Genomic DNA, 26,353 nt, shown 5'->3' with positions numbered 1-26,353 from the left:
GGTAGAATCAATTTTCTTCTCTACTAGTTCCTAAACATTTTCAAAAAAACATTCACAAAATTTGGTAGCTCACTAGCTCTGAGAAACATAATAATACTACAGGGACAGAAAGCCATGTACCTTCCTCAACATCGATTGGTTGCTCCAAACGGCAAGATACTTTTTTCCCAAAACAGGTATTAAAGCAAGGCATTACACCAGTAATCTAATAATCTGTCTTACAATCAATCTCATTAATACCCTGTAACACCAAGTAAACTATTAGAAAAATATGTCATCAAGTGATTTTACTTATACTTCTTGTAACATTTAAAATAAAACTATTAAACGTTCATATCCTCGTTATAACTTGTGCCTTCTTGTATTAGGAAAAATAAGAATACACATCATAGCTCGAATAGTATAAGAGTGATGGTAATGGTAAAACTAATATTAGCAAGGAAAAAATAGTTGTGTAGTAAAATAATAAGGCAACTGGCACATTGACCTTAATGATTCTTAGATTATGAATGCCTAATATAAGTTTCTCCGGACAAAGAAAAAAATTTCCTTTAGGCATGTAGAATATTAATTATTATACAGTATCACAGGATCACATTAACATAAAGCAGAAAGTGGTTGTGCAAACAACATAAGAATGAAGAATATTTCAAGATGGAAATGAATGTGTTGCACTCCTTTACGAGGATAAATCGAGAATGCTGAAGGGGTGGAGTCTTCTCTTCTAAGAAATCATTACAAAGGTGCATCCAATTGAGTTAAAGAACGTGCTAAATCGAAAATTACATACCATCTGAAGAAGAAACTTTTCCGCAGCAGGTAAACAATTGTTTCTATTGCGTCTTCCACAAACAATTTCCATAAGCAGAACACCAAGACTAGAAACATCTGCCTTCCTGGTAAGTTGTCCTCGTATTGCAAATTTTGGGGTGAGATAGCCTCTAAATTGAACAAATTTAGTGGTATTTAAACTAAACAGGATCCATACACATGCATCTATTAAAATTAAACAAGAACAAGGAGGAACACATGCATCTATTAAAGTAACAAAACATACAAATGCATGTGAAATCTTACCTAATCAAGCAAACTCACTTCAAGATTAACCAAACCCAGCTCCAGAGACCTACAAACTCGAAAAAACATAAAATAAAAAAACAAATTCGATTAAAATCAAAACATAAAATTTGAAATTAAATTCGAAAAAATATACTTTTCACACACTAATCGAGTAGTCCAGACTTCCTTCAAGGCTCTTCGGCACCAATCGACCTCGATTTATGAATTAATCGAGTTTATTAATTCATATAAATTTTAGGGGTTTTAGGTTCAAGAGAGTGAGTGAGAAGAGAGACAGTGAGAGATGAGAGAAGTGAGAGATGAGTGAGAAGAGAGAAGAGAGACAAAACAGTGAGAGAGAAGAGAGAATGAGAGAATGAGAGAGAAGAGAGAATGAGAGAGCTGAGAGAGAGAGAAGGGGGGAAACTGTTTTGGTTAATGGGGGAAGCTGAAAATAAAAAATTTGGTTAAGGAGGAATTTTTTGGTATATTTACGGGGGAAAGAAAGAAGCGGCCATTTTTCATTTTTTTTAAAAATGATTATAGACATCGGTTGCTTTAGAAACTGATGTCTTACAACACCTTTAACATCGTTTTTAAAGCAACCGATGTTAAAACTGCTTTTAACATCGGTGACATTTCTAACCGATGTTAAAGGGGTGATGTCGTAGGCATTATTTCTAGTAGTGCTTTTTCAGCATTGCTGGAATATTTTCATTTTCTGTTGTTTTTTCCTTTGTCACCTATATCTTTCTTCTTGTTGTTCAAGGCATCATAGCCAAGACCAATAGCAATATTTCCACATGGCTTATTTTTCTCATGGTACTGTCCAATTAACTCAGATGCATTCTTGAAGGACTTCAATTTAACTTCATTCTTTTCTAGCTTCTTCCTTAGCACTGCTTCAATTTCACTTGCACACTTGAGCTTGTTCTTTATATATGGATTTTCTTGTCTTACAGTTTTAAGCTCCACCAACAATAATTCAGCTTCTTGTTTCTCACTTTCAAGCTTCTCATTTATCTTTGTCAGTCTGCTTACTTCTTCATTAGCAGCAACCATACTTGTATGTATGTGAAACATTTCTGTGCTCATCTTCTCTACAGTTTCCTTATATTGACTCACATTTAAATTAATGGTAGTGAGAGTTGGTACATGTGATTTTGATGAGGATGACTCTCCTTGCTCCAAGGCCATTAATGCATAATTTCCAACTTCCTCATCTTCATCATTATCAGAATCATCCCAATTTTTTCCCTATGCAATAGATGCTTTGCTTTGCTATTTCTTCAGAAGAGCTTCATATTTTGGTTCCAGTTCAAGAAAAGCTTTGTCTTTCTTTGCTTTCTTGGATAACCTGCATTCTGTAGCAAAATGGCCTATTTCATCACAGTTGAAGCACCTTATCTTTGATAGTCAACAGATCCAGTTTTGTAACCATTTTTGCTATCAGATGCGTACTTCCCTTTTCCTTTCCAGCTGCTGTCTTTGTTGAAAAACTGTCCTTTACCCTTGAAGAATTTTGGCTTATTTACTCTAATGTTAGAAAACTTTCTTGCCATATAGGCCATTGACTGATCAAGCTCATCAAGTTCATCCAAGGTGTAGAACTCATCTTCTTCTAGTTCCAGAATGACATGTTCTTGTGAATCATTTATTCTTTGCTCACTTGTTGAGGAAACTGGAGTTTGAAATCTTGGCTCATCATTAGAGGTATGGATTTCATTGACAATTAGAGCACTTGAACCATCTACAATATGCCCTTGACCAGTTTTTATTGATTTTCTTTAAATCATTTATAATTCATAAGTTTTTAAGATTCCAACAAAAACATCCAGTGTTATTCTGCTTAGATCTCTCCCTTCTATGATTGCTGAGATTTTCTGTTCCAAATGATCAAGGAGTGTGAGCAAAAACTTCAAGTTCACCTCTTCAGCTTCATAATATTTGTCATGGAGCTGCAAGTCATTTATCAGCTTATTGAACCTTTCAAACACATCAGTGATACTTTCTTTTGGCTTGGCCATGAAACCCTCATATTGTGAAATCAGTATCCTTCTTTGATTAGATCTAACTTCCTCAGTTCCCTCATAAAGTATTTCAATCTTTTCCCAGATTTGCTTGGCAGTGTCACAGTTGACATGTTGTTGTACATTACATTATCAAGTGACTCTATCAATATCAGTTGCAAGCCACTATTCAAGGAAACTTTCTTCTTTTCAAGCTCAGTGTACTCAGAAGGGTCTTTTGGAGCATAAAGAGTTGAAATGACCATATCACCATCTGTTGATTCTTTAACTCTAACCATAAGAGTGAAGGGCCCATTTTTTAGAATCTGAATATAGAGTGGATTGACCATCCTGATAAACAGCAACATTTTTTTCCAAAGAGTGTAGTTAGCTTTGTCAAATGTAGGAATTTTGATGCTACTAATTTTCTGTGTATTCATTCTTCCAAGACCTTGATTCTATTTACTTTCAAATTTTGCTCTGATACCACTTGTTAGGTAATGAATTACACACGGGGGGTGAATTTGTTTTTGTGTTTTTATGCTTTTCTTGAACTATTTATGATTATGAACAAAGTAAATGAAATTTTGTAGTGAAATGTGTTAATGCAGAAATTAAACATGTAATAATAAAGAACACGGATCTTTCAAAACTCACTTAATTTTATATTAAAATTAAGAATATTTTGCTACAAAATTTCTAGCCTCTTTGTTGATAAAGAGTTTAGCTTCTTTCTTGAGAGTATACAAGAGTTCCTGATCTAAATTTTTGTTTTTTTGAACAAAGGACCAGTGTTAACTTTATAATTTAGTTAATTGCCGGTTTATGCAGTGTATAATAAGACATGCTATTAACTTTAGTAAACGGTCACTTATCATTTCTATTTTAGGAAAAGTATATCTTCCATTTCTGGCTTAGCATATCTTTGCATACTGTGTTAACTTTGATCTTCCCTTGTCAGTTAATCTTCACCTTTGATCTTGCACACTCTTCAAGTTGCTTTTTGTAGACTTGTCAATCCAACTGGTTGGATTGTTTGTTGATTGTTAATCTTGTATATTGAACTGGTCTGTAAATTGTACTTGAGAACTCCAATTTGGTCTATAGAGAACTTGACATCTCGATAAGTATTTTGGCTTATCGAGATCTCTAATACTTCATAGTAAATTTGACTTGTAGAGGTCTCTGAGTTCTCTATAAGAGAATTTGGCTTGTCGAGATCTCTAGTCTTCATATCTTCACTTTGACTTATCGATATCTCTAAGTTCTCTAGTGGCTTATTGACTTGTCGATAACTCAGAGTTCTCTAGTCAAATTTGACTTGTCGATAACTCAGAGTTCTCTAGTGAATTTTGGCTTATCGATATCTCTAAGTTCTCTAGTGGAATTTTGACTTATCGATAACTCGGAGTTCTCTAGTGAATGTTGACTTGTCGATAACTATGAGTTCTCTAGTGAAGAAATGACTTGTCGATATCTCCAGTCTTCATGTCTTCAATTTGGCTTGCCGATATCTCTGAGTTCTCTATTGGCTTTCATGAGTTCTCTATAAGTCATTCTGTAGTTCTCGAATGACTTCTCTATAACACTAAATCTGTGACTTGTAAAGTTCTTAACTTAGAACATTTTTCCCAAAACAGATTTATTCAACTCCAAACTTCTTCATAATTCTTCCGAGGCATGATCTTCCTGATCTTCTTCCAGATATAATTCTTAGGCTTGATACTGTTTAAAAGAAAAAGACTTCAGTCCGCTCTTTGATATTTTTACAGACTTTAATGTTACAATACAAAATGCAAACTAATATTACAATACAACTTACTTAGGGTTGTCAATTTGACCTAGTCTTGTTAAAGTACAAGCATGTCTTGCACAACATCGGGGTTATCCAAATTTGTCAGGTTTAATATCGGATCAGATATTTTTTTTGTTATCCAAAGTTATGGATAATATAGTCGAATTAATATCATTGATAAATGCAAAAATAACTAATTACATTTATATAATAACTAAAATCTAAGATTAAATTAATAAGCGCTTCAACACGTTATATCGCACGGATTGACGTGATGAGTTAAATATAAGATTAAAAATGACAACGAGTCAGATTCATATCGAGTATTGTATAATTCACATTCAAATATTTTTGAATTATCTAGATTCATCGGGTTTCAGATCGAATAATGTAGTCAAATTCAATATCATTGATACATGTAAACGCCATTAATTACATTTATATAATAACTAAAATTGAAATAAAAAAATTATTAAGTAGTCAAACACATCATATTACAGGGGTTGACATGACGAGTGAAATTTAAGATACATTACTAATATAATATTTGATATTTCAACACATTTTTTTTAAATATGTAAAAAGTATATCTTAAATAAAAAAATTAAGATTAAAAAAAATGAACCATAATCCCCAAAGTAAGGATCGACAATATAAAATACTCAAATAGTAGAATAATAAAATAAAAATATGTAAATTATTTGTCTTAGATTTAAAATATTGTATATAATATATTATGTAAATATTATATATTATTTGTGTATCAGATTTTTATCAGGTTTCGTGTTTGAATTGTGTTTCAGATTTTAGGTCCGTTATTGTTAAATCCAAAATTAAAGTCTAAAATTTCGAATTTGATATATCCAAAATCTATGCTTTTATAGCGGAGGAGAATTATCCTCTTGGTTAGACCCGCAAGGGTTGACTCAGTTGGTTAAAAAGGGGATACTTATCCTCTTTGTCATATATTCGAATCCCACGAGAGGAGAATTTATGATTATGTCTCCTTGGTTAGAGGCTGTCGCTTAATGCGATTTATCTTAGTTCACGTGGTTTGCAGGCTATTGCTTAAGCCCGTAGGGTTTACTCAGTACGCATCCGAAGGATAGCGGCTGCGAGTTATCTATGAGAAAAAAAATCTCTGCTTTTATATGGGGTGCCCGTCGATCCAAATTATTTGTTATCCTTATTAAAGATAAAAGATACGATAATGAAATGATATTTAATTTTCATGTGAATGGATGCGTATGTTTGTAATCATAGAATTTGATTAAAAAAAATGAGAAATCTAATTTTACAAGTAGATTGTATACTTATATGACTCCCCTATGTGTATGTTGACGAGGAATGAAGATAAAATATAAATATATGTTATTAGTTAATTTATTTTTATTTAATCTAAAGATAAATAAAATATTTATCTATATGTTTTGTATATGGGTTATTAATTTATTAATTAAGTTGATGATTTATAATAAAACCCAATTGTTACGTATCCTAGTCCACTAGATTATTTATTAGTATTTATATTCCTATATAAACATTGTAATTCACGCATTATTACTTAATTTTCATATACATTTTCTTTGGAATAATATTTATTAATTATTCTTAAAAATCGTATAATGCATCGCCTGTTTTATATTATCGATCTTGATTAGTAAATCGTTACTTTTCAATTTTTGTCCTGCATCATACATACTTAAGGACATTTTTCACTAATAAAAATACGGTATTAGATTTTTAATTATCAAATTTCGGGTTAAAAGTGAATTTCAGATTTCGAATAAGGTATCGGTCATGTATCGAAATCCAGGTTCAAAATATCAAATTTGACAAATTCAAAATTTTAAATTTCGGATAGAATATTGGTAGGATCAGATTAGTTCGTCATTACGAGTTACTTGTAAGCATTAAGTGATACATCTACGCTATGTTTCTGATTTTTTCATATGAAGAGAGGAAAAGAAAAGTATTAAATCTTGAAAAAAGAAAAAAATATTTAATACGCAATTTGTTTTCCAATTTTTTCTAAGTTTTTGAAAAAGGGAAGCGAAAGTAAATATTGTCTAAATATTCAATATAATTAGTACTCTAATTAATCTCTCCCTCACAATTATGTCACATTTGGAATGAAAATTTTGGAATGAAACTATTCATATTAACAACCTTTTTATTCACTTTTTCTTTCAAAAAATTTGGGAACATGTTAGAGAACTAAAGAGACACACTAATCTTTCACTTTCTCTCCAAATTAAATTCAAGAACACGGTATTAGTGACTCAATCAAAAACTGCCGGATAATTTTGTAATAAATAGATTCATATTTTTATTATTTAACGTATTTACTCACAGACCACATCGCAAATAATGTAACATAACTTAACAATCCTATGGTTAATAATTAAAATATGAAAAATGCAGAGTATGTAAATTGGTTTCCAAAATGGTTCCAAAACACCACCTCACATATTTGATTGATCATTAGACAATTAATAAAAGGGATCCTCGTGTATTTACATTAATAATTATCAATTAAATTAATTCAAAATTATACATTACCAATACCACAATATTTTAAAATTATTTTTTTACCAAATTTTGTTCCCTAGCACTACTCTTAAAATATTTTATCAAAATGTAAGAATATAGTAATGTAATTGAAAGTCGAATTTTATGGGCACACTATAAAAAGTTATATGTTAAATTTTGATTAGTCTTCTTATCATAAATATTAATTCACTGATAAAAATAATTTAAATTTATAAAAATTAATATTTAATATTTGCCCATCAACACACAAACGGATCATTGAAAGTTAATCATAATCCGACAATATCTTTATAATTTTTTTCAAAACACATTTAACCAAAAGTCAGGATGTTGTACAATCATGAAAGAGTTCATTTCCCATAAAAAAAATAAAAAGTGGAGTCATAAAACACGTAGAAATCAGAAATCTACGTCAAAATTCCACAACACTATTGTTGGCCTGAGACTGACCAACATCTTCCCTCCTTTCTCTCCCCCACATTCCATGTATGTATATATAATCTCTACATACACACCTGTTACATGCTTACTTTTCCAGCTATTTTTGAATCCTTCCTCTTTTCTACAGCCCTCCATCTTATTTTGAATCATCACTTTTCAACTAATACTCTGATACCCATCTCTCAAAATTCAATCTTTTTTAGCCCATTTCAATTTTCAACCCCAAACTAGATGACCCACATTCACTTTTCATAAGGCCTTATAAACCCTAGTTCTTGAATCTTTTGTTTATATTTCTTGTATAGTTTGGTTTAGTAATCCAAGAATTTGCTGATTTTGCTTTAAAGTTTTGATCTTTAGTGGATTGGAGTTTTGTTTCTACTTTGATCTTTGATTTGGAGCTCAAATTGAAGCCTTTTGAGTTTTATATATATATGTGTATATGTATAGCTAGATTAGTTGATGTTGGTATTTTTTATATAAGTTTAGGAGATAAGACTTGATTGAGAATCACACTTTTAAGTAGTTAGACATGGTTAGTGGAAGTATATTTCAATATCGAAAGAGTTCGTGGCCACCGGAAGAGTATGTAAGCCGGGCAACTCTCGAGCTGGTGTGTACTTTTGAACTGCTAAGATCATATTTTTTAAGTGTTTATAGTGTTGTTTATCAATGCCTCTATATTCTTTAAGTAATCAAGTATTGTATGTTAGTTGAAATGTAATGTGGTGTATGGCGCAATCTGTGGGATGTTTGTGTTTATTTCTGCATTCTTGGTGTCAATGTGGGGTGCATTTGGTGTGGATAGTTGGTTTTTTAAATAAATTAGAAGCGATTTGTTTAGTTTGATGATACCTTTATTCAAATCAAACTGTGTTCGTTTGTTTTTAATGTATAATTCCCTTGAAAAACTAATGAGGTCGTTGAACTAGCCATCGTTAAAGAAGAAAATATGTTACCGTAGTTAAAATTTTTATAACAAGATGTGTGATATTAGATATTGTATGAAATGGTCTCCATGGTAGTTTTGATGTTATAATGACTGATGTTACTTCTTTATTTTGTTTTGTAACTGAATTTATATATAAAAGTTGGTAAGATGTCCTAATATTTAATTAAATCTGGTATGGTTTTTCGTATTTCTACAAATGCAAAGGATCTATTGCAAAGTTAAATTTGCGTGAAATGTCACCTCATTGTAATTGTAAAGTCTATAACTCTAAGACGGTTGGGGTGGGAGTATTACTATAGCTCGAGAGTTCCATACTTCCATTTTTTGCAAGTTAAGTTTTTTAAAACAATCAAACTGCTAATCTATTAATATTAAAAAAATTGAGCCTCCCCCTCCTATCATTAACTTCCACATGATTATTTTACATAGTATAAAGAAACATGAAATCTGCAACTAGATTATTTTGTAGAAATTTACATAGATTTCTAGCTACTAGGGTCATGCTTGACATAGCAATCAACTGCATTCTCGATGACACTAGCAACCGTTATATAGTTATGTTTCTGTATTAAAAGCCAAAAGAAAGCCCAATCACCTGACATCTTTTTGTTAATGCTCTATGTACTAAGTTTCTTTTACATAATATTGTTGTTTTGGGAATCTGTTTCTTCTTTTATTACTTACTAATATCAGCATATATCTATTTGTTTGGTTAATTTAATTATGTAGCTTTTTAGTTCTAGATGTACTCGTAATGGCCGTTTTTCTGATTCTTTTCTTGTAGCTTGATTCTGATAGCTCTGCTCCACCAAAACATGCATGGAGAAGGAAATTAAACAGCCATGCTAGTATTCTGAAGGAATTTAGTGTTACATTTATGGAGGCAATTAAAATGGTAGTATTCTTTCCAGGAATCTACATATTACTTTATAGGCCTCGTATACACTCTGTATCATAATTTAAATTAAAATATAGCTTGATTATCATCTAATATCTGATGCTTTAATTATATGCTTCAGGCTCGACTTGGTATACGACTGTGGTCATATGTAAGGGAGGAAGCCTCCCAAGGAAGGGTAATTCTCTTAATCCTGTTCCTGTAGTACTATATACTTGTCCAATAATGGAGAAGGAAGAAGAAATGTTCTTTTGATATTCTACATACCTCTGCCATTATCTTCTACAACCTCACCATCTCTCTAATTCAACGATAAGAGTAAGAATATAGAGACCAAGTCTTTCTTTGCCCCTCTGATCAAGATATACCTACCACACAAGTGAAGGAAGATTTATTCTATCTTGGTGAATCTGATATTTAAATTGAAATTAATCATCTTTGATATATGCAGAAAGCACCAATTGATCCTTTTACCCGCGTAAGTTGCAAGCCATCAGCATCCCTGGGGGTTCCCCTGGGAGGAATGGGGTAAGATCTGGGATATTATTTTAAAATATTTTCTACATCATTTTATCTAAGAAGTTTATGCATCGGATAATGTTTCAATATTAACAATGTCACAGAAGTGGTAGCATATCAAGAGGTTTTAGAGGTGAATTCAGAAACTTTCAAATTGTTCCCGGTACCTGTGACACTTCTCCTATCATGGCTAATCAATTCTCTGTAAAGCTCTTCTTTTCGCTTATCATTTAATTATTTATATCCATTAGGCAAACTATTAGATTTTCATGTTTTATATGATCTTTCTTCACGCGAGTAAGTAACTATGATTTAAGCAGACTGATGGAGACTTTTTTCTCTAAATTTGGATATGGATCAAGGCTAAAAGTTAAAGACTAATTGCAGTCCAAAAATTTATTTAATTTAATGCAAATGCTTATGATGTGATATTCCATTGGTCAAATACTTTTTTTTGTTCTTGTAGAAGTTCGTATGTCTTAGAGACATCCTGAGTTGCCATGTAAGAATTAGTATCACAAGCATCTGTTATCACTTATCAGTGTTGACAAGTTACAGCTGGTTCTAGTAATTTCGAATTTTCTATTTACATTAATGTTATAAATCAGGTCACGGCATCTATCCATGATTATTATTATGCCACTATTGAATAATTTGTTGTAATACTAAGTAACCCCTGGATAGAGTCTCTTTATAAAATAAGGTGTATATCACCTTTCTAAGATCCTGTTGATGTGGGAGTTGTGCTCGGGGTACAACCTAGTAATATATAGTAAAATATGTTAAAGGAAACTGCTGTCCTACACTATTTGAGTAGCTAGTATGAGTTGTTTTCAAGTTAGTACAGCAGGATTATATGCCTCTGCATCTGACCTCATCAGATTCTCGAGATTAGTTTTTTCTCATTTAGGAAAATACATGCATGCTTGGAAGTTGCAAAGGTAGTAAAATAATACTTATGTTCAACCTTTTTATGTTTTATTTCTGCTCTGATGCAGATTTTTGTATCTCGGGATGGTGGAAGTAAAAAATATGCATCTGTCTTATCTCCTGGGCAACATGAAAATCTAGGGTAAGGGAACACTGTTATTATTTTTCCTCTCCAATGAGCTCTTTGCCTCTTTTAATATAAAATATTCAGCACTGCCCTTTCTCTAGGCGGTGGCTATCACTGTTTAACATTATGAATCTGTAGGTTAAATTTCATTCAATAAGATGTTTCCTAAATGAAAATTCTATATCGTAGAATTAAGAAAGAGTGCATCAACTCTAAGTTTGTCCAATTCAATCTCAGTTTTGTAAGCGAAATGAAAGTTTCATAATAAGTTGTGGTATTCTTAAATTTGTAGGCAATCTTCGTATGATGGTCTGTCTTCGTGGGGTTGGAATTTGAGTGGCCAGCATTCAACATATCATGCACTTTTTCCGAGGGCGTGGACGATATATGATGGTATAACTAAACAGCCACTCTTTTTTGAGGCTACGCATCCCTCTGATGATATATTTAATCTTTACTAAATTGTTTTTTCTTTCTCACCTCAAGGTGAACCAGATCCAGAACTGAAAGTATCTTGTCGCCAAATATCGCCTTTTATACCACATAATTATCAGGATAGCAGTCTTCCTACCACTGTTTTTGTTTACACGGTAAGAAATTAACTTTATATTTGCATTTAATTTATTTTCTCGATGTATCTCTCCTGAACAGATAATAATATGACTAAATCGGTATCTATCTATGTGTTATCATAGTCTCATAGAAGACATGAATAGGATGTTGTAGTTGCACTTAGTATCCACTGAAACAAATTGTTGATATTTGACGTTGTTACTAAATTCAAATATGGTTGTCATGTTGGTCGACTAGTCGCGACTAGTCTACAACCGGTGATTGGATGTCGACTCAACATGTGGACTAGCGGAATGTCAATATTTCGGTCGCCTAGTCAAGTTGCTGAATGTATATATTTTTCTGCATAAATTTTGTTGCATGCTGCACTACCACATCACATCACAGTTGTATCAGAAAATTGTTATTGATCAATTGTTGCATATTTCACATGATTGCAAGTACTTTTCATTGTTGTTATTTGTTAACTCTTATAGCTTTTTCATCATTCTCTCCAAGTGTCGGATTCTTAATTCCTTAGAATCTGAAATAAAACATTGTTGAAGGAGTTGGAACATAGAACCTAGAACTTAGAATCTCAAATACATAATATATACCATATGTGTGTGTGTGTGTGTGTGTATATAGTACTTTTAGTTTATAATAATATATTATTTTTTTGTCGACTAGTCGACTCGCCTCGACTCATCGACGTGACAACCATTATTTAATGCAAGTTTAAGTCATGCCAAGCCTTCAAGAAAGGATTGCATTCTGAGACTTGACCCAATGGATTTTCTAAAAATAATGAGATCAGCTATGAAGCCCAGATATGTGACACCCAGAGTCTAAGATATGCAAAAGCAAAACGTTGAACTTTGAGAAAATATGACACTGAACTACTGAGAGGAGCTATACATGGAAATCATTTATATATATATATATATATGGGGTCTCCGCTCTCCACATAAGTCATCTTAGCCAAAAACTCTTCAAACCTCCGAAATCTACTAATACAGACATGGGATTCACCTAAATTAAAAAAATCTTTAAGCGTTTACAAATATAAGATTTACTAATATACAAACTAAATTTCACTACCAACATATAAAGATTACAGAGTTTGTTGGCTAATATTGTCTGATTTTAGAGATTAGCTTTATGTATGTTTTCAATGTTTCTATAATACGTAAATTACTTACTAATAGAAGATAATGAATTTAATTATTACTATACTACATGCATTTCCATAAAATCATTTCAGAGTGTACACCATAAAATCATTGCTGAGTGTACAGCAAGACAACAATGTGTGTACAGAATGAAAAAACAAAGGACAATAGTACGCATATTTTAACAGTTGAATACTATTTACAGAATAGAATGATTTATACAGTAAGTATAAAAGTGCTTTCCTGGAAACGAAAAATATGGGGACGATTATTCACAAATGACAAATTAGTGTAGAACACAGATGGGAAAGAGGGAACAAGGAGATATTGACCTACTTTCTCAGAGAATCGGCAGTGAACACAGTAAATCCGCCGACTTATGTCAAAGCATTTATCAATTAAAATATTCAACTTTAAATAATGATAATTACAATTGTATCTATCGATATCCTAAATACTTGTATAACAAATAAGATTCTAGACAAAAGAAAATTAATCTTAATTGATACTCATAGGTTTCAAATAATCTATTCTTATAAAATTATAAAAAACTATATATACACATATACATGTACTAATGATTACCATTTTTTGAATTGTTAGTTTCTTTTGTTATAGACTAATTCTGATATATATACACTTTTGCAGAGTTATATTACACAATTATTCAGGAGGCTAATAGTTTAACTTATGCATATATATACATAAATATGTTGACTAACCTCAACATAAAGACCGGAGAGGAAGATGGATTAGAAGGAGATACGGTTGCGCTAGGGAAGAGCAAAATGTCAGTCATGAGAAACGAGGAGGAACAGATAATTTTGCATCACGTGAGAAAATATTAAGGTAGCAAAATGGATGGATGGGTGGTTGCATGGGGAGATTAGGGCGGGCGGGCAACAACATTGTTGTAGCGCAACTAATGCATATCAGTTGGTACTAAACGAAATATTGTAGAACCTCAATAAATTAATAACCGATAAATCAATACCACCTATAAAATTAATTTTTTTAAATAATTTTTCAGTCACAACACAATAGAGACAGTGTACATTAAATTTTGGTACATTAATAGTTTTGATAAATCAATTAAATTCTTCGATCCCTAGATTATTAAATTGTAGAGGTTTAACTGTAGTTATTCTTTCATTAAGTACCCCTAAAAGAACTTGGTTCAATGCTTTGAATAATGAGTTCTTACCTGTTTGTGTTTAGCTGGTCAATACTGGAAAGGAAAGGGCAAAAGTCAGCCTTCTTTTTACGTGGGCGGTAAGTTAATTCTCCTACTTCAGCTTTTTACACTGAGTGAACCAGTAAGACAGGCCTAACATGGCACAAGTCTTTATTTTCTACAGAATTCAATTGGAGGAGTCTCACACCTCTCTGGAGATCATGTTAATGAGCCTTTTATGTTAGTATGCATAAATATCTTGTAAAATTTACTTTTGTTTTTACTCATGAAATATGTTACTTTCTGTTTCCTTACAGTTTTCTCCCTCTTTTTTAGCGCTGAAGATGGAGTATCTGGTGTACTTCTACATCACAAGCAAGTTACCAGACCATACTCCCCCCTCTTGTTTAATTGCAATTTGTATAATAGTATAACGCTGATGATTAAATTTGGATGCTTGCAGAACTTCAAAAGGGAACCATCCTGTTACTTTCGCCATTGCAGCATGTGAAACTCAGAATGTTAGTGTTACTGTCTTACCATCTTTTGGCCTTTCCAAGGAAAGTTGTCCTACAGCCAAAGCCATGTGGGGCAAAATGGCCCAGGTATGGATGTAGCTGTTAGCTAATAACCCATCCCATATGTGCTGTTTTAGTACTTCTCTGTATATAACTATGTTGCGAAAGGCTGCCTGAATCTAATATAAATATCGCCTTCTTCCGGGATTGCATAGGCCTTTTTTAGTGCTATGAGATGAAACAAATCTTTCCCTGTAATTTAGGATAACCACATATACATTACTGTATATTTAACTGATAAAGGAGGAAGACTAAATTGTTTCTTTGAGTTTTCCTATCTTTTTTTGGTTAAGTTCTGTTTTGAGTATTCAATTATCCATTATCTATTATAAATTTTTAACTAATTAATCAAGAATAACGTCTGGGAAGTTTTATTCTCATAATGCTACAATTCACTGAATATTTTGGTCTTACACATTGACAACTCCTATTTTATTATATAAATAATATTTTGTTCACAGATTACTTACCCGAAATGCTTTTCTTACTGCTGATTTGTTTATGTGTTTCTTAAGGATGGTTGCTTCGATAGGGATAACTTCGATGCTGGACCAAGCATGCCTTCATCACCTGGAGAGACACGTTGTGCTGCTATTTCTGCTTCAGCTTGGGTTGAGCCTCAAGGAAAGTGCACAATGGCATTTTCTCTTGCATGGTCATCCCCCAAAGTTAAATTTCGTAAAGGAAAATCTTATCATAGGTAAATTATTTAATTTGCTCTTTACTAAATATTTTCAGCTTTCCCTGCATAGCCACTCAAGATAATATACTTTTATGGTCATGTTTGAGTAATTGATAAGGTTTTAGTAAAAATCCTTTCTCGTCCAGTCGTCCTCTAATCAATGAATTTGATTGTCTTGTTACTTATCATTACGATACGGACGACCATGTTTCATTCATTTATAAAATGCTTTCAAGATTTTTCCTTGTAAACTTTCTTTGTGTAGTGAAGTTGTCATTACTTAACCATCCTCTCTAAAGCAGATGTTTATAATGGTTAATTCTTTGCTAAAAATTCAAATTTTGTATTATTTTTCTTTAATTATAGTCATTGCAAGCCGTAAAAGTTACAGCTGCATTCTTGACAAATAAAAAAAATACAACTGTTTACTTTCTAATGGATTTAATCATTTCGGATTCGAAGCTTAGTCACTTTGACTTCAAATGAACAAGGAAGTTCTATTTTCAAAAAGATGGAGTCTTAAATCTTTACTATGTTATGCAACTTGGATATTTTATATTGCATAAATCTTTGTATTTTGAATTGAGATATTAACTAGCAGTTACTTGGTGCAGGAGGTACACGAAATACTATGGCACTTCTGAAAGGGCTGCATTGAATTTAGTCCATGATGCGCTAACAAGTATGCTTCCTGTCTGTTCTTAAAATCTAACATCCTTGCAATTACAACCATGGTGTGTACTGTAATCAAGTATTGCGCAGTTGTATACCACTCGAGTAATCAAGTTTATAAGAACATGTCATTCCAATCAATATATACACACATATCAATACTGTACGAATATATCAATCTGATTTGTAACACACAAGTCAACACTCTCATGCCATCATAATCTTCTATGGCCACTAGTAGCAAGAAAACATCATTTTTACATTCAAGCCTGACAAGTCACTTTTATTATGCCAAGTCTAAACCTGGACTGTTTAACATCAAATAATTAACAGTCATGTCGGTGGAGAAGCCCCACAATAGACGACATAGGTGACGAGTGACAATATTTAATACTCTAAAAGAGCTGAATCTCAACCTTTCGGTATTGTTTTTCTTAGCTCGGTATATTATAGTCATTCAAACATTAATACAAATCAAACTTAAATTATTCACGTCAAAAATCAAGGACCCATCTTCTTACTTCTCCATTGCAGCCAGCATGGTGTTCCAAACTCCATCAGTTATGTCCCTATTGATGCCAAATTGATATTGAACTATGCAGAACACTTTGTAGGTGTATTTCTTTTCAGGGTTTCAGGTTTTTGGTAACTTTTACAGATTTAACATGCAATGCAGTCGAAACTTCCATCTCTACTGCATTGAATGTTTTCGGACTTCAAATTTCTACGTTTCATTTATTTTTTCAGCTCACATGGGTATCTAGTGACTACACCAACTAATTATTCATCCATTACAACATCAAAACCTTTAGCCTAAATCATTACTCCATATGATCTTTTGGACATTTAGAAAACTAAATACCCATCAAGTTTCTAGAACAAATTATTTGTTTTGTCATTGGTGGCATGCAATTATTTTTTTGTTTTGAGATAAAGTAGCCCAATATAAAAAACTGCCAGGGTAGCCCATATAAAAGAAACAAAGATGCAATAATTATCAGTGAAGGATCAGGCTTGAGAATCCTAATTCTGACTGGTGCTTATTTTCCTAAAAACGTATTGAATCCCATGCCAGGTTTTTCAACATGACCAGAAAATAGTGCATGATTTGCATGCAAATCTTTTACTTTTCTGATGGAGTTTTGAAGAACTATAGTTTCCCCGTGAACTAATTTTTTTTAATTCTTGATCAGATTACAAGAAATGGGAAGAAGAGATTGAGAGATGGCAAAATCCTATTCTCAACGATGATAGACTACCAGAATGGTAAGTTAATTAGTTACAGAAACATTGATATCCGTGGTTGATGTAGGACAAGGGTAAGGGAAGGGTTAAACAAGGAGAAAAGGCCTATCCCTGCAGAGAATCACCAAGAAACACACAAATCCGCAGATTCAGTTCATAATATTCATCTCTATTCCAATATGAGAGATTACAAAGTTTGTATCGATAATTAATTATTTGGGAGGCAAGTAATTTCCTAAAACCAAATCCTTATAAATATCTACTAATTGAAGGAAACAAATCCTACCATTATTCTAATAGCATAATCTAGAATCTTCCTAATAAATATACTTAATATTAAGTACCCAATCAATTATATACTTTTAAATCTAACTAATAATGTAAAATATAAACAAATCAATTTTATTATTCTTTGTTCCGCATCAGTGGTTACTAATAAATTGTCTTCCAAAGTAAAAAAAAATAAATTGTCTTCCAAAGTTATTTATTTAAATCCATGTCACTAAAATCATCTGACGTGCTAAAAAACATGCTGTTAATTTGGGTCCTATAAGTTCCTGTTTGGCTTTTCTATCAGTCCAACTTACAATATGTTACAAGTACCTTTGTCCTGTTTGGATTTCCAATTAGTCCAAACAGTATGTTAGAATTACCTTTTTATTTGAATAATCATCAGGCGCACTATGTGTTCCTACTTGGTCTTTAATCCTCGAGTTAAGCTCAGAAGAAGAATTTATACTTTAATTACTTGTTTTCAACTTCAATTCTTGTTCATCAAAATCACTTTGATCATGCTAATATACCTTATTCCCCTTGTGTGACAATCGATCTGTTTTGTGCTTTCCAAGTGAGAAGACAGAGGTAGAAGGATTCAACATTGCAACACCCGCCTACTTATGTTTTTGAAAATGTTCACTTTAAGACAAAATTTCAAACTAATAACAATGCACCATCTGATATTTTTTCAGGTACAAATTCACGTTATTTAATGAACTATACTTTTTGGTTGCTGGCGGGACAGTTTGGATCGGTATGAATCTGTACTATCTTGTGTTTGTAGTTTCTGTTTACAATTTGCAGATAGTAATATTCATCTCTAAATGCCTCTCTACTCAAGTTGTCAGTTTGTGTTTACAAGTTGCAGACAGCAACCTACTGGTATCTTAATAGCATATACTTTTCGTTGTCATCTTACATAGTTATGAGTTATGACGCAAGCAGTTGCCGATAGAAATAATAATATTCACTAACCCTTTACATTCTGCAGAATTACATGATTTAACTTGTGTTGTCGATGTTGCATACCATAGTCCTTACCCTATAGTAATCATGTAAGATACGAAGAATTACAATACATATATTGTTTATTAAAACATATACTTAGTTTACTGAATCTTGACTATTAGCTTGTTTAGTAATTAATCTTATAACATAAGCCTATATACAAATATTACTAGTATAAAATCATACTGGAAAAAGTCAAGTCCATAAATACATGATTACACAATGTTTATTATTTATCATTGAGAACAATTGAACACGTATTTTACTAGGACGCAGATGTTCAGTATGTTTTGACTTGAGCTCTTATCATGTTCAGTTGAATATTGTATAGTCACCCGCTACCTACATTGCAATCTTATCACATCTCGCTTTAAGATACACTTCACCTTAGACTTTAGAGATATGCTTGCTTGAGATTTCTTCTCAAGTTTTTACTCTTTATCACCGTGTATAATATCATTAATATCTCTCAGGGACAACAGCATATAACAACTATAGTTGCTTGGTATAGATATAAATGTTTGTATTGCAATCATCGTACTTGAAATATACAATACAACATGTTTCTCCTATTCCCTTTCAAATTTCAATATGCTGTTTATATAGCATTAACAATATTTTTGTCTTATTCTTTAGACTCTGCCTTACCCGCTGCAGATGGTGGCTCTGAGCACCATCAAACAAGCAACGCGGTGAAGTACATAGATGATGCAGTTGTTGAAAGTACAAATAATTATGGATCTGGTAGTACCATGGAGGATGGATCAACAGGTGATGTTGAAAGCACTCATACAGGTTGTTCTGATGAAGATGATTCAGTTAAATGTCAGGGAGAAGAGAGGGAAGACTACCATAAATACCCTTCTCATGAAAATAATATTGATGATGTTGGTAGATTTTTGTATTTAGAAGGTGTGGAGTATATTATGTGGTGTACATATGATGTTCATTTTTATGCATCTTTTGCTCTCCTTGAGCTGTTCCCCAAAATCGAATTAAGTATTCAGCGGGAGTTTGCAAACGCTGTGTTATTTGAAGATAAAAGAAAAGTAAAATTTTTATCGGAGGGAAACTGGGGAATCCGTAAGGTTAAAGGAGCAGTTCCCCATGACCTTGGAACTCATGATCCCTGGCATGAAATGAATGCATACAATATACATGATACTAGCAAGTGGAAGGATCTCAATCCGAAGTTTGTGCTTCAAGTATATAGAGATTTTGCAGCAACAGGGGATTTGTCATTTGGAGCTGATGTATGGCCTGCTGTTTGTGCTGCAATGGAGTACATGGAACAGTTTGACCGCGATAACGATTGTCTCATCGAGAATGATGGATTTCCAGATCAAACATATGATGCTTGGACAGTTCATGGTGTAAGTGCTTACTGTGGTTGCTTATGGGTCGCTGCACTTCAAGCTACAGCAGCAATGGCTTTGCAACTGGGTGACAACTTTGCTGCTGAAAGATACAAAATAAAATTTTTTAAGGCGAAATCAGTACTGGAAGATAAATTGTGGAATGGATCATATTTTAATTATGACAGTGGGTCAAGCAGTAATAGTAAATCAATCCAAGCTGATCAATTGGCTGGGCAATGGTATACAGCATCCTCAGCTTTGCCAAATCTTTTTGACGATTTAAAGATTCAAAGCTCCCTTCAAAAAATTTATGAGTTCAATGTTATGAAAGTCAGAGGAGGGAAAATGGGCGCTGTCAACGGGATGCATCCTAATGGAAAGGTGGATGATTGTTGCATGCAATCTCGAGAAGTATGGACAGGTGTCACCTATGCTGCGGCAGCCACCATGATTTATGCTGGTATGGAAGAACAGGCTTTCACTACAGCAGAAGGTATATTCTATGCAGGCTGGTCAGAGGATGGATTTGGGTGAGTTTTATAATTTTAGTCCACAAGACATCTTCTTGGTCATTTTCATAGTTCTTTTATGTTTCTGCACTCTCTATTCCAGTTCCCCAGATGCCAATACTTGAACATTATGGAAGTACAAACGTTATGATATTGATTAAATGTACTTATGCCATGGCAAGCGTTCATACATTTATGCTGATAATATACTTGTATTTTATGTATAGAGATTTTTTTAATGGCGTACCGTAATTTATGAATCATGAGATGAAATAATTGTGCATGAATCATGAAATAAATGAGTTGCAACAGCTATTTGAGCCATTTGCACGCCCCGGGGGAGAGGGGAGGTGCTTTTACTCACATCGTTGCGTTTTAAATATTAATTATCTTGTCACTTCTTTAGTAATTTATCCTATTAATTTATACTTTTTCTTGAATGTGAATACTGTTTTCTCTGTAAATAATATATGCTTCTCTAAAATTTACATTTTCGTACTGCATTCCTTCTCTGGGATAAACTTATAATGAAGTTACTTATGCAGATACGCCTTCCAAACTCCAGAGGGGTGGACTGTGGACGGGCACTTCCGATCTCTGACATACATGAGACCGCTTTCCATATGGGGCATGCAGTGGGCTTTATCTTTGCCTAAAGTGATTCTTGATGCCCCTCGTGTTAATATAATGGACAGAATCCAGCTATCTCCTCAGATTGCTCGGTCTCATCATGCAGAGACTGGTGTCAAAAAGATAGCTGAGAAAGGAACGTTCTTTAGCAATTCAGTGTTTCAATGCGCATGCTGATATTCATAAATAAAGGCTCTGTTTGGGATTGCTGTTAAAAATTGTTGTGCTGTTAAAAAAAGTGCTGCTGGAAAAAATGCTGTTGTAAAAATCAGATGATTGTTTGGTAATTTTTTTGATACGGATATGTTTTGATGCAAAAAATTAAAAATAATGATGCTTTTGATAAGGTTTGATGGTGAAATCAGTATCTGCTTCCCGCAACAGCTGAAAAGCACTTTTTCTAAAAGCATGGGGGACTTGCTTTCTCTAATAGCAGCTTTTAAGCCAAAAGCACTTTTCAGAAAAGCAGCTTTTAAATTTTACCAAACAGTTTTTTAACTGTTTTTCAGCGAAAAGCTGCTGTTGCAATACCAAACACACCCAAAATAATAGTTTCAGTCATTCTCTTTTTAGACTCTTTTGCTTCCCTAAGGTTTCAGGAAAAAGGTTAAGAAGCTTCTAGGGAATGAAATTCTGGACTTGCAATATGCGTCTAAAGTGGAAGTCCTCTCCAGTTTGGATTTTCATTACTTAAATCATATTAGTATAGTGTGTTATTTCCGGCATTTGAAAATATGATCGAAAATATGATCCCAAGCTGATGTATTTAATTTAGATGCAATCAACTGTTTAGATGCAATCAACTGTACAATTTTTTGCATCCGAAATTTAGTGATGCTTAGTACAACTGCTTACTGCTCATTAATTTACGAGTGAAAGGTTTTTAGCATTACATTTTCTCTTGCAACTAGTAGCTCTGGCATAACATAGTTCCAATGGAACCGTGTGTTGTGTGGGAACTGTGACATGAATTTATTATGAATCGGCAATGTGACGGTATAAGGAACTAACATCTGCAGAACAAGCAGTATTAGTAATTATTTGGAAACATGCAACACCCTAATTGTGTAAAGACTCAGTTTAGACAAACATTGTTAGCTCTGGCCTGCTGTAAATGTTGGTTGCTTCATCGGCCAATGTAGGATAAGAAGCCAGCAGTGCGTCCTGAGCACCAAGATAGAGCTGAGTTGTAAATTTTTCCAGTATGCTTCTCTAACGTTTCTTGCTGGATGGAACATAACGCGGCCGTCATCCCTTCAATGGCTTCCACGACAGCATATATGACTATATGACATGCGGTGAAGTCTCAAAAATGTTAGGCCAGATGTAGTTCATCAGGTGGACCAGAGCATCCTCACATCCCAACACCCAGGGCCATGTGCTTGACAGCAGAGGATGCAGTCTAGCGGGGAATCAGATCTCTGTCCGTGAGACCATCTTCAAGTAATGGAGTTATTGCAAATATGTAATCTTTACCCATTTCACCAATATACTCAAAAAGAAAGGACAGGGATTTTAGAACACCGTTTTGCACGTTTAGCTCGGGAACACGATATTCATTCATCAATGCAGGTTAAACTATAGCAATTGCCACAGTTGTGCAAACACGATTCTGGCGCTCCTGAACCTTAAGATTGTTGAGCAAGGTTCCTAGAACCTCTTGCGGTCCAATAGCTTTTGCAATGTACCCAAAGGTCTTCACTGTTGCCCGGCGAATTCCCTTCTTCTGGACTTTAAACACCTCAAGAAGCTCAAAGCAGATCCTCATCCACTCCCTTGAAGGAACAAACTCAGCTCCACGGTCAGCAATTCGACCAACAAGATCAATACAGTTCTCCTGAACCTTCTCATGTCGATTCTTTAGATCGGGGCCAATCGCGGAAGCAAATCCTTGATCGGAGGAATCATTTTTGTCATACCAGAAACATTAACAATTGCTTCAAGTGCTCCCAGTAGTGATCCCAAAACTTCAGGATATTCTTCTCCCAGAGACTCATATAAGACAACACCGAGATGTCCCATGAGTTGCTCCTCCTGACACTGTATCATGAACACTGCAATCCGGGAAACAAGATCAGCTGCCTGCTGTCTCATCTTTGTACTCTTGTTGTTCAAACAGTACTTAATTATACCACAAATTTGGGGAAGGTAAGACTTCACCCTCTGCCCTAAAGTATTCCTAATATAATCAGGCTTGACACCTTCCGTGCTCACACACTGCTTGACCACTTTTAGCACAATTATTTTCATTTCTAAATCATTTGACTCAAACTCACGTACCAGCATGACCATGACTTCTCTTGTATAGTAGCTTGCATATTCTGCATCCATCAAAGGTATGATAAAGCTAATTGCCTTAAAAAAAGCAGCCAGGACTTTTCCCCTGTGTGATCTAATACCCAACCCTCAAAACTGAATCGAAGCTTTCGATACCATATGGAGCAGAAGCCTCAGCAAGAACCGCTAAAGACAGTGCTGTGATAGTCGTGCCCTTTGATTTCTCATCATTTAAGCCGTAAATTATAATTTCTACAAGAGACCTCAAGTAGGGAGAACTGCACAGCCTAACCCCAGTGTGACGAGCTTGCCATGATTTCTTACTTTGACGGACAGCAATCAAAAATGGCAGTAGAGCAGGTGCACCGAGTGCTGTAGCAACAACACTAAAGGCTCTTGCAGTAGTGTTCCTCACATACTCATCACTGTTATCAATATCAGGACCTAAGAAGCAGGGACACTTGGGTCGCATGACGAGTCCCCGTGTCAATGCGTCCTGATTCAGGATGCATTGGCCAAGCCAGCTGCTTTGCTAAGATTTGATATAATTTATATTCCCTCTACACGAGCATAAAGTCCTCGTCAATTAAAAAAGGCTCAATTACAACCATAAGGAAATAATTAGAAAGGCAGTCTCAGAGTATTTAATACCTTTAAAAAGGCAGTCTCGGAGTATTTAATCCAAGTCATTATTAGATTCAGACAACAAAGCAACTAAATATCAACTAATATACTTGACTAAAAACTAACCTAGTACACAATTTGAAAAACCACATACATAATCTAAATAAGGCAATTTCACTTTCTCAAAAAAACAAAGAGTGTGTAAGTTCTAATTTCTTACATCAGATTCAGGCAATAAAGTTATGTGCACATAAACCTCATCCGTTTTTTGTTCAGCCTACAAATCAAAACCACCAGGACACGAATTAAGGCTTAAACATGTATAATTGTGAACTACTGAACCTAAAAAAGTAGAGACTAAAAAAAACAAAAAATACAAAACCATACCTTTAGCTGAACATACTCTACAAAGGATCTTGGGAGAAATTTTAAAAAGTGGAATCCTGTGATTCGGTTCTTGATTTGTTGATGCCTCTAACTACAAGTCAACACATACTAAATCAACAAAACAACCAAAACCCAAAACTCTTTAAGAATATTACCCTAGTAACAACTAACAAGAGCCTCCAATATAGTTGATTTGAATACCATGTCGTACTATGAAACACCATATATGTTCAAGCAATAATGATAAAGTTACCCTAGTTGAGAAATGAAACTTCTTTTAACTTAGAAATGATAATGCGATTCCGAAAATACTTAAATAAACAGTAACAGTTCTAGACCACAAGATTCGAGCAGTGACAATCAAGGTGGAAGATCTAGTTTTTTCTTTTGCATTACTTGTAAGATACTTACGAAGACGAGAACTCCTTTTTTATGCCCAATAAACAGCTGCAACATCACCTCCTCAAGCTGAAAAATGCTAGAGTTATGCATATCCTACAAGGTGTTATAAGGTTGAATAAAATTATAACGAACACCATAGGGCCCTTTACCGCTAGATACTGGTGACTAATTTATGTAAAGGGAAGAGAGGCCATAACATCTTCCACCAAAATAAATATCTAAGTGTCAAAAAAAGACCATAAATTCACAATCAGCAATCAAACGCCATAAACTTTAGAAAACATTTATTCTAAAAATAGTTTGCGCAAAATAAGCTGAACCCTCAGTGTAAATAGCAAGCTTCTGTTTCAAATTGGATTCAGATTCAAAAGTGAGACAAGAAAAATTCTTCTTTTCGATTGCTGATCATTGAGATCAGGGAATACAAAAGATAAGCAGCTTAGTGTACAAACTCCCCAAAGTAAAACAAGGTCTTGTCATCTTGAGGAATATTGCCTTGGTAAGCGTAGATTAAGACATATAGTATACAGATGCGGTTAAGAGTAACCCTGACCTTAGCCGAGGAAGAAATTCCGTCAACTTGAGTCTGGTGCCCACCAAACTTCCAAGAAGCTGAAAGATTATTTTTTTCTGAAAGAATCAAGACTCAATGGGCCTAAATCATTTGTGATGGCTTTGATCACATCAATAACCACCTACTTCAATTCAATAATTAAAATAAAAATAAAAATAAATAAATGAGCTCATATCAGTACTCATTCAGCAAACAAGTAACAAAAAAATACAAAATTATATGAAGAACATAAACATACATATATATGATAAGAAATACATCCATATACCTGTGTTTATCACCTTTGCTCGACTAGAATCGTATCCTCATAAGCTTCCACCGCCTTGTCCTTCATCTCCTTCATCTCATAACTTTCTCCTAACAACACAAATGCCTTCCAATTTGCTCTCTTCAACTTGACCGACTCCCCCAAATCCTCCACAACCGAGTCCTCAACTTTGTCCTTTCCACTCACTGCATCGAATTGAATTGAATCTAAACCTAGATGAAACCCTAATTGAACCGGAATCTCTTACTCGAATGTGAAATGGATGAGAGCGAAAGTGAAATACAATTAGTATAATTTTTCCCCTTTCCTTTTGTCTGAAATTTTGGATTCCCGCTCTGTCTGTCAAAATGTTTGCCGCCCAAATTTTAGAATCCCGATCCGATTGTTTCAGCAACCTAGCCCATTTGCCAATTTATTTACAGTTTTTTAATTTTGTAATATTTTTTAATTGCATACAATATAATTATCACCCTAAATTTATTAATTTAATTTATTTATAAAAAATTAAAACTTTTATATGTTGTTATTTTTTATAAAAAATATTATAGTGAATTCTATCAAAATTAGTTAACATACTACTTGCTAAAATTAAAAATAAATTACAATATAAAAAGTATTTTACTATATGATATACTTTAAATTTCTAAGAAATTTCTAAGTATTTTAATCTTTTTAATTATGT

At 33.5% G+C, this 26,353-nt stretch overlaps 1 protein-coding gene and 1 pseudogene across 1 annotated transcript; one reads left to right on the top strand and one right to left on the bottom strand.

Moving 5' to 3' along the window:
- Positions 1–7,801: 7,801 nt before the first annotated feature.
- LOC141725055 (uncharacterized) lies at positions 7,802–21,443 on the top strand. Its single transcript, XM_074527432.1, has 18 exons — positions 7,802–8,470; positions 9,594–9,704; positions 9,829–9,885; positions 10,159–10,235; positions 10,331–10,430; positions 11,225–11,298; positions 11,576–11,676; positions 11,770–11,873; positions 14,226–14,279; positions 14,366–14,421; positions 14,518–14,556; positions 14,645–14,786; positions 15,275–15,459; positions 16,056–16,123; positions 17,307–17,379; positions 18,327–18,388; positions 19,279–20,530; positions 21,055–21,443. Exons 1-18 carry the CDS (start codon positions 8,390–8,392, stop codon positions 21,314–21,316), a joined length of 2,898 nt encoding a protein of 965 aa, XP_074383533.1. The 5' UTR covers positions 7,802–8,389; the 3' UTR covers positions 21,317–21,443.
- A 437-nt stretch (positions 21,444–21,880) lies between these two features.
- On the bottom strand, positions 21,881–26,039 carry LOC141725056 (uncharacterized; annotated as a pseudogene).
- Positions 26,040–26,353: the final 314 nt, after the last annotated feature.

Source organism: Apium graveolens, chromosome 5 (genome assembly GCF_009905375.1).
Source record: "Apium graveolens cultivar Ventura chromosome 5, ASM990537v1, whole genome shotgun sequence".
NCBI lineage: Eukaryota > Viridiplantae > Streptophyta > Magnoliopsida > Apiales > Apiaceae > Apium > Apium graveolens.
This window is presented reverse-complemented; position numbering and strand designations above follow the sequence as displayed.

Excerpts from the sequence above, each read along its gene's own strand:
- LOC141725055 (XM_074527432.1), top strand. The coding sequence starts at position 8,390 with ATGGTTAGTGGAAGTATATTTCAATATCGAAAGAGTTCGTGGCCACCG. Across the intron at positions 9,886-10,158 it reads AGGAAGCCTCCCAAGGAAGG|AAAGCACCAATTGATCCTTT; the intron begins GTAATTCTCTTA and ends TGATATATGCAG. Across the intron at positions 11,677-11,769 it reads GGCGTGGACGATATATGATG|GTGAACCAGATCCAGAACTG; the intron begins GTATAACTAAAC and ends TCTCACCTCAAG.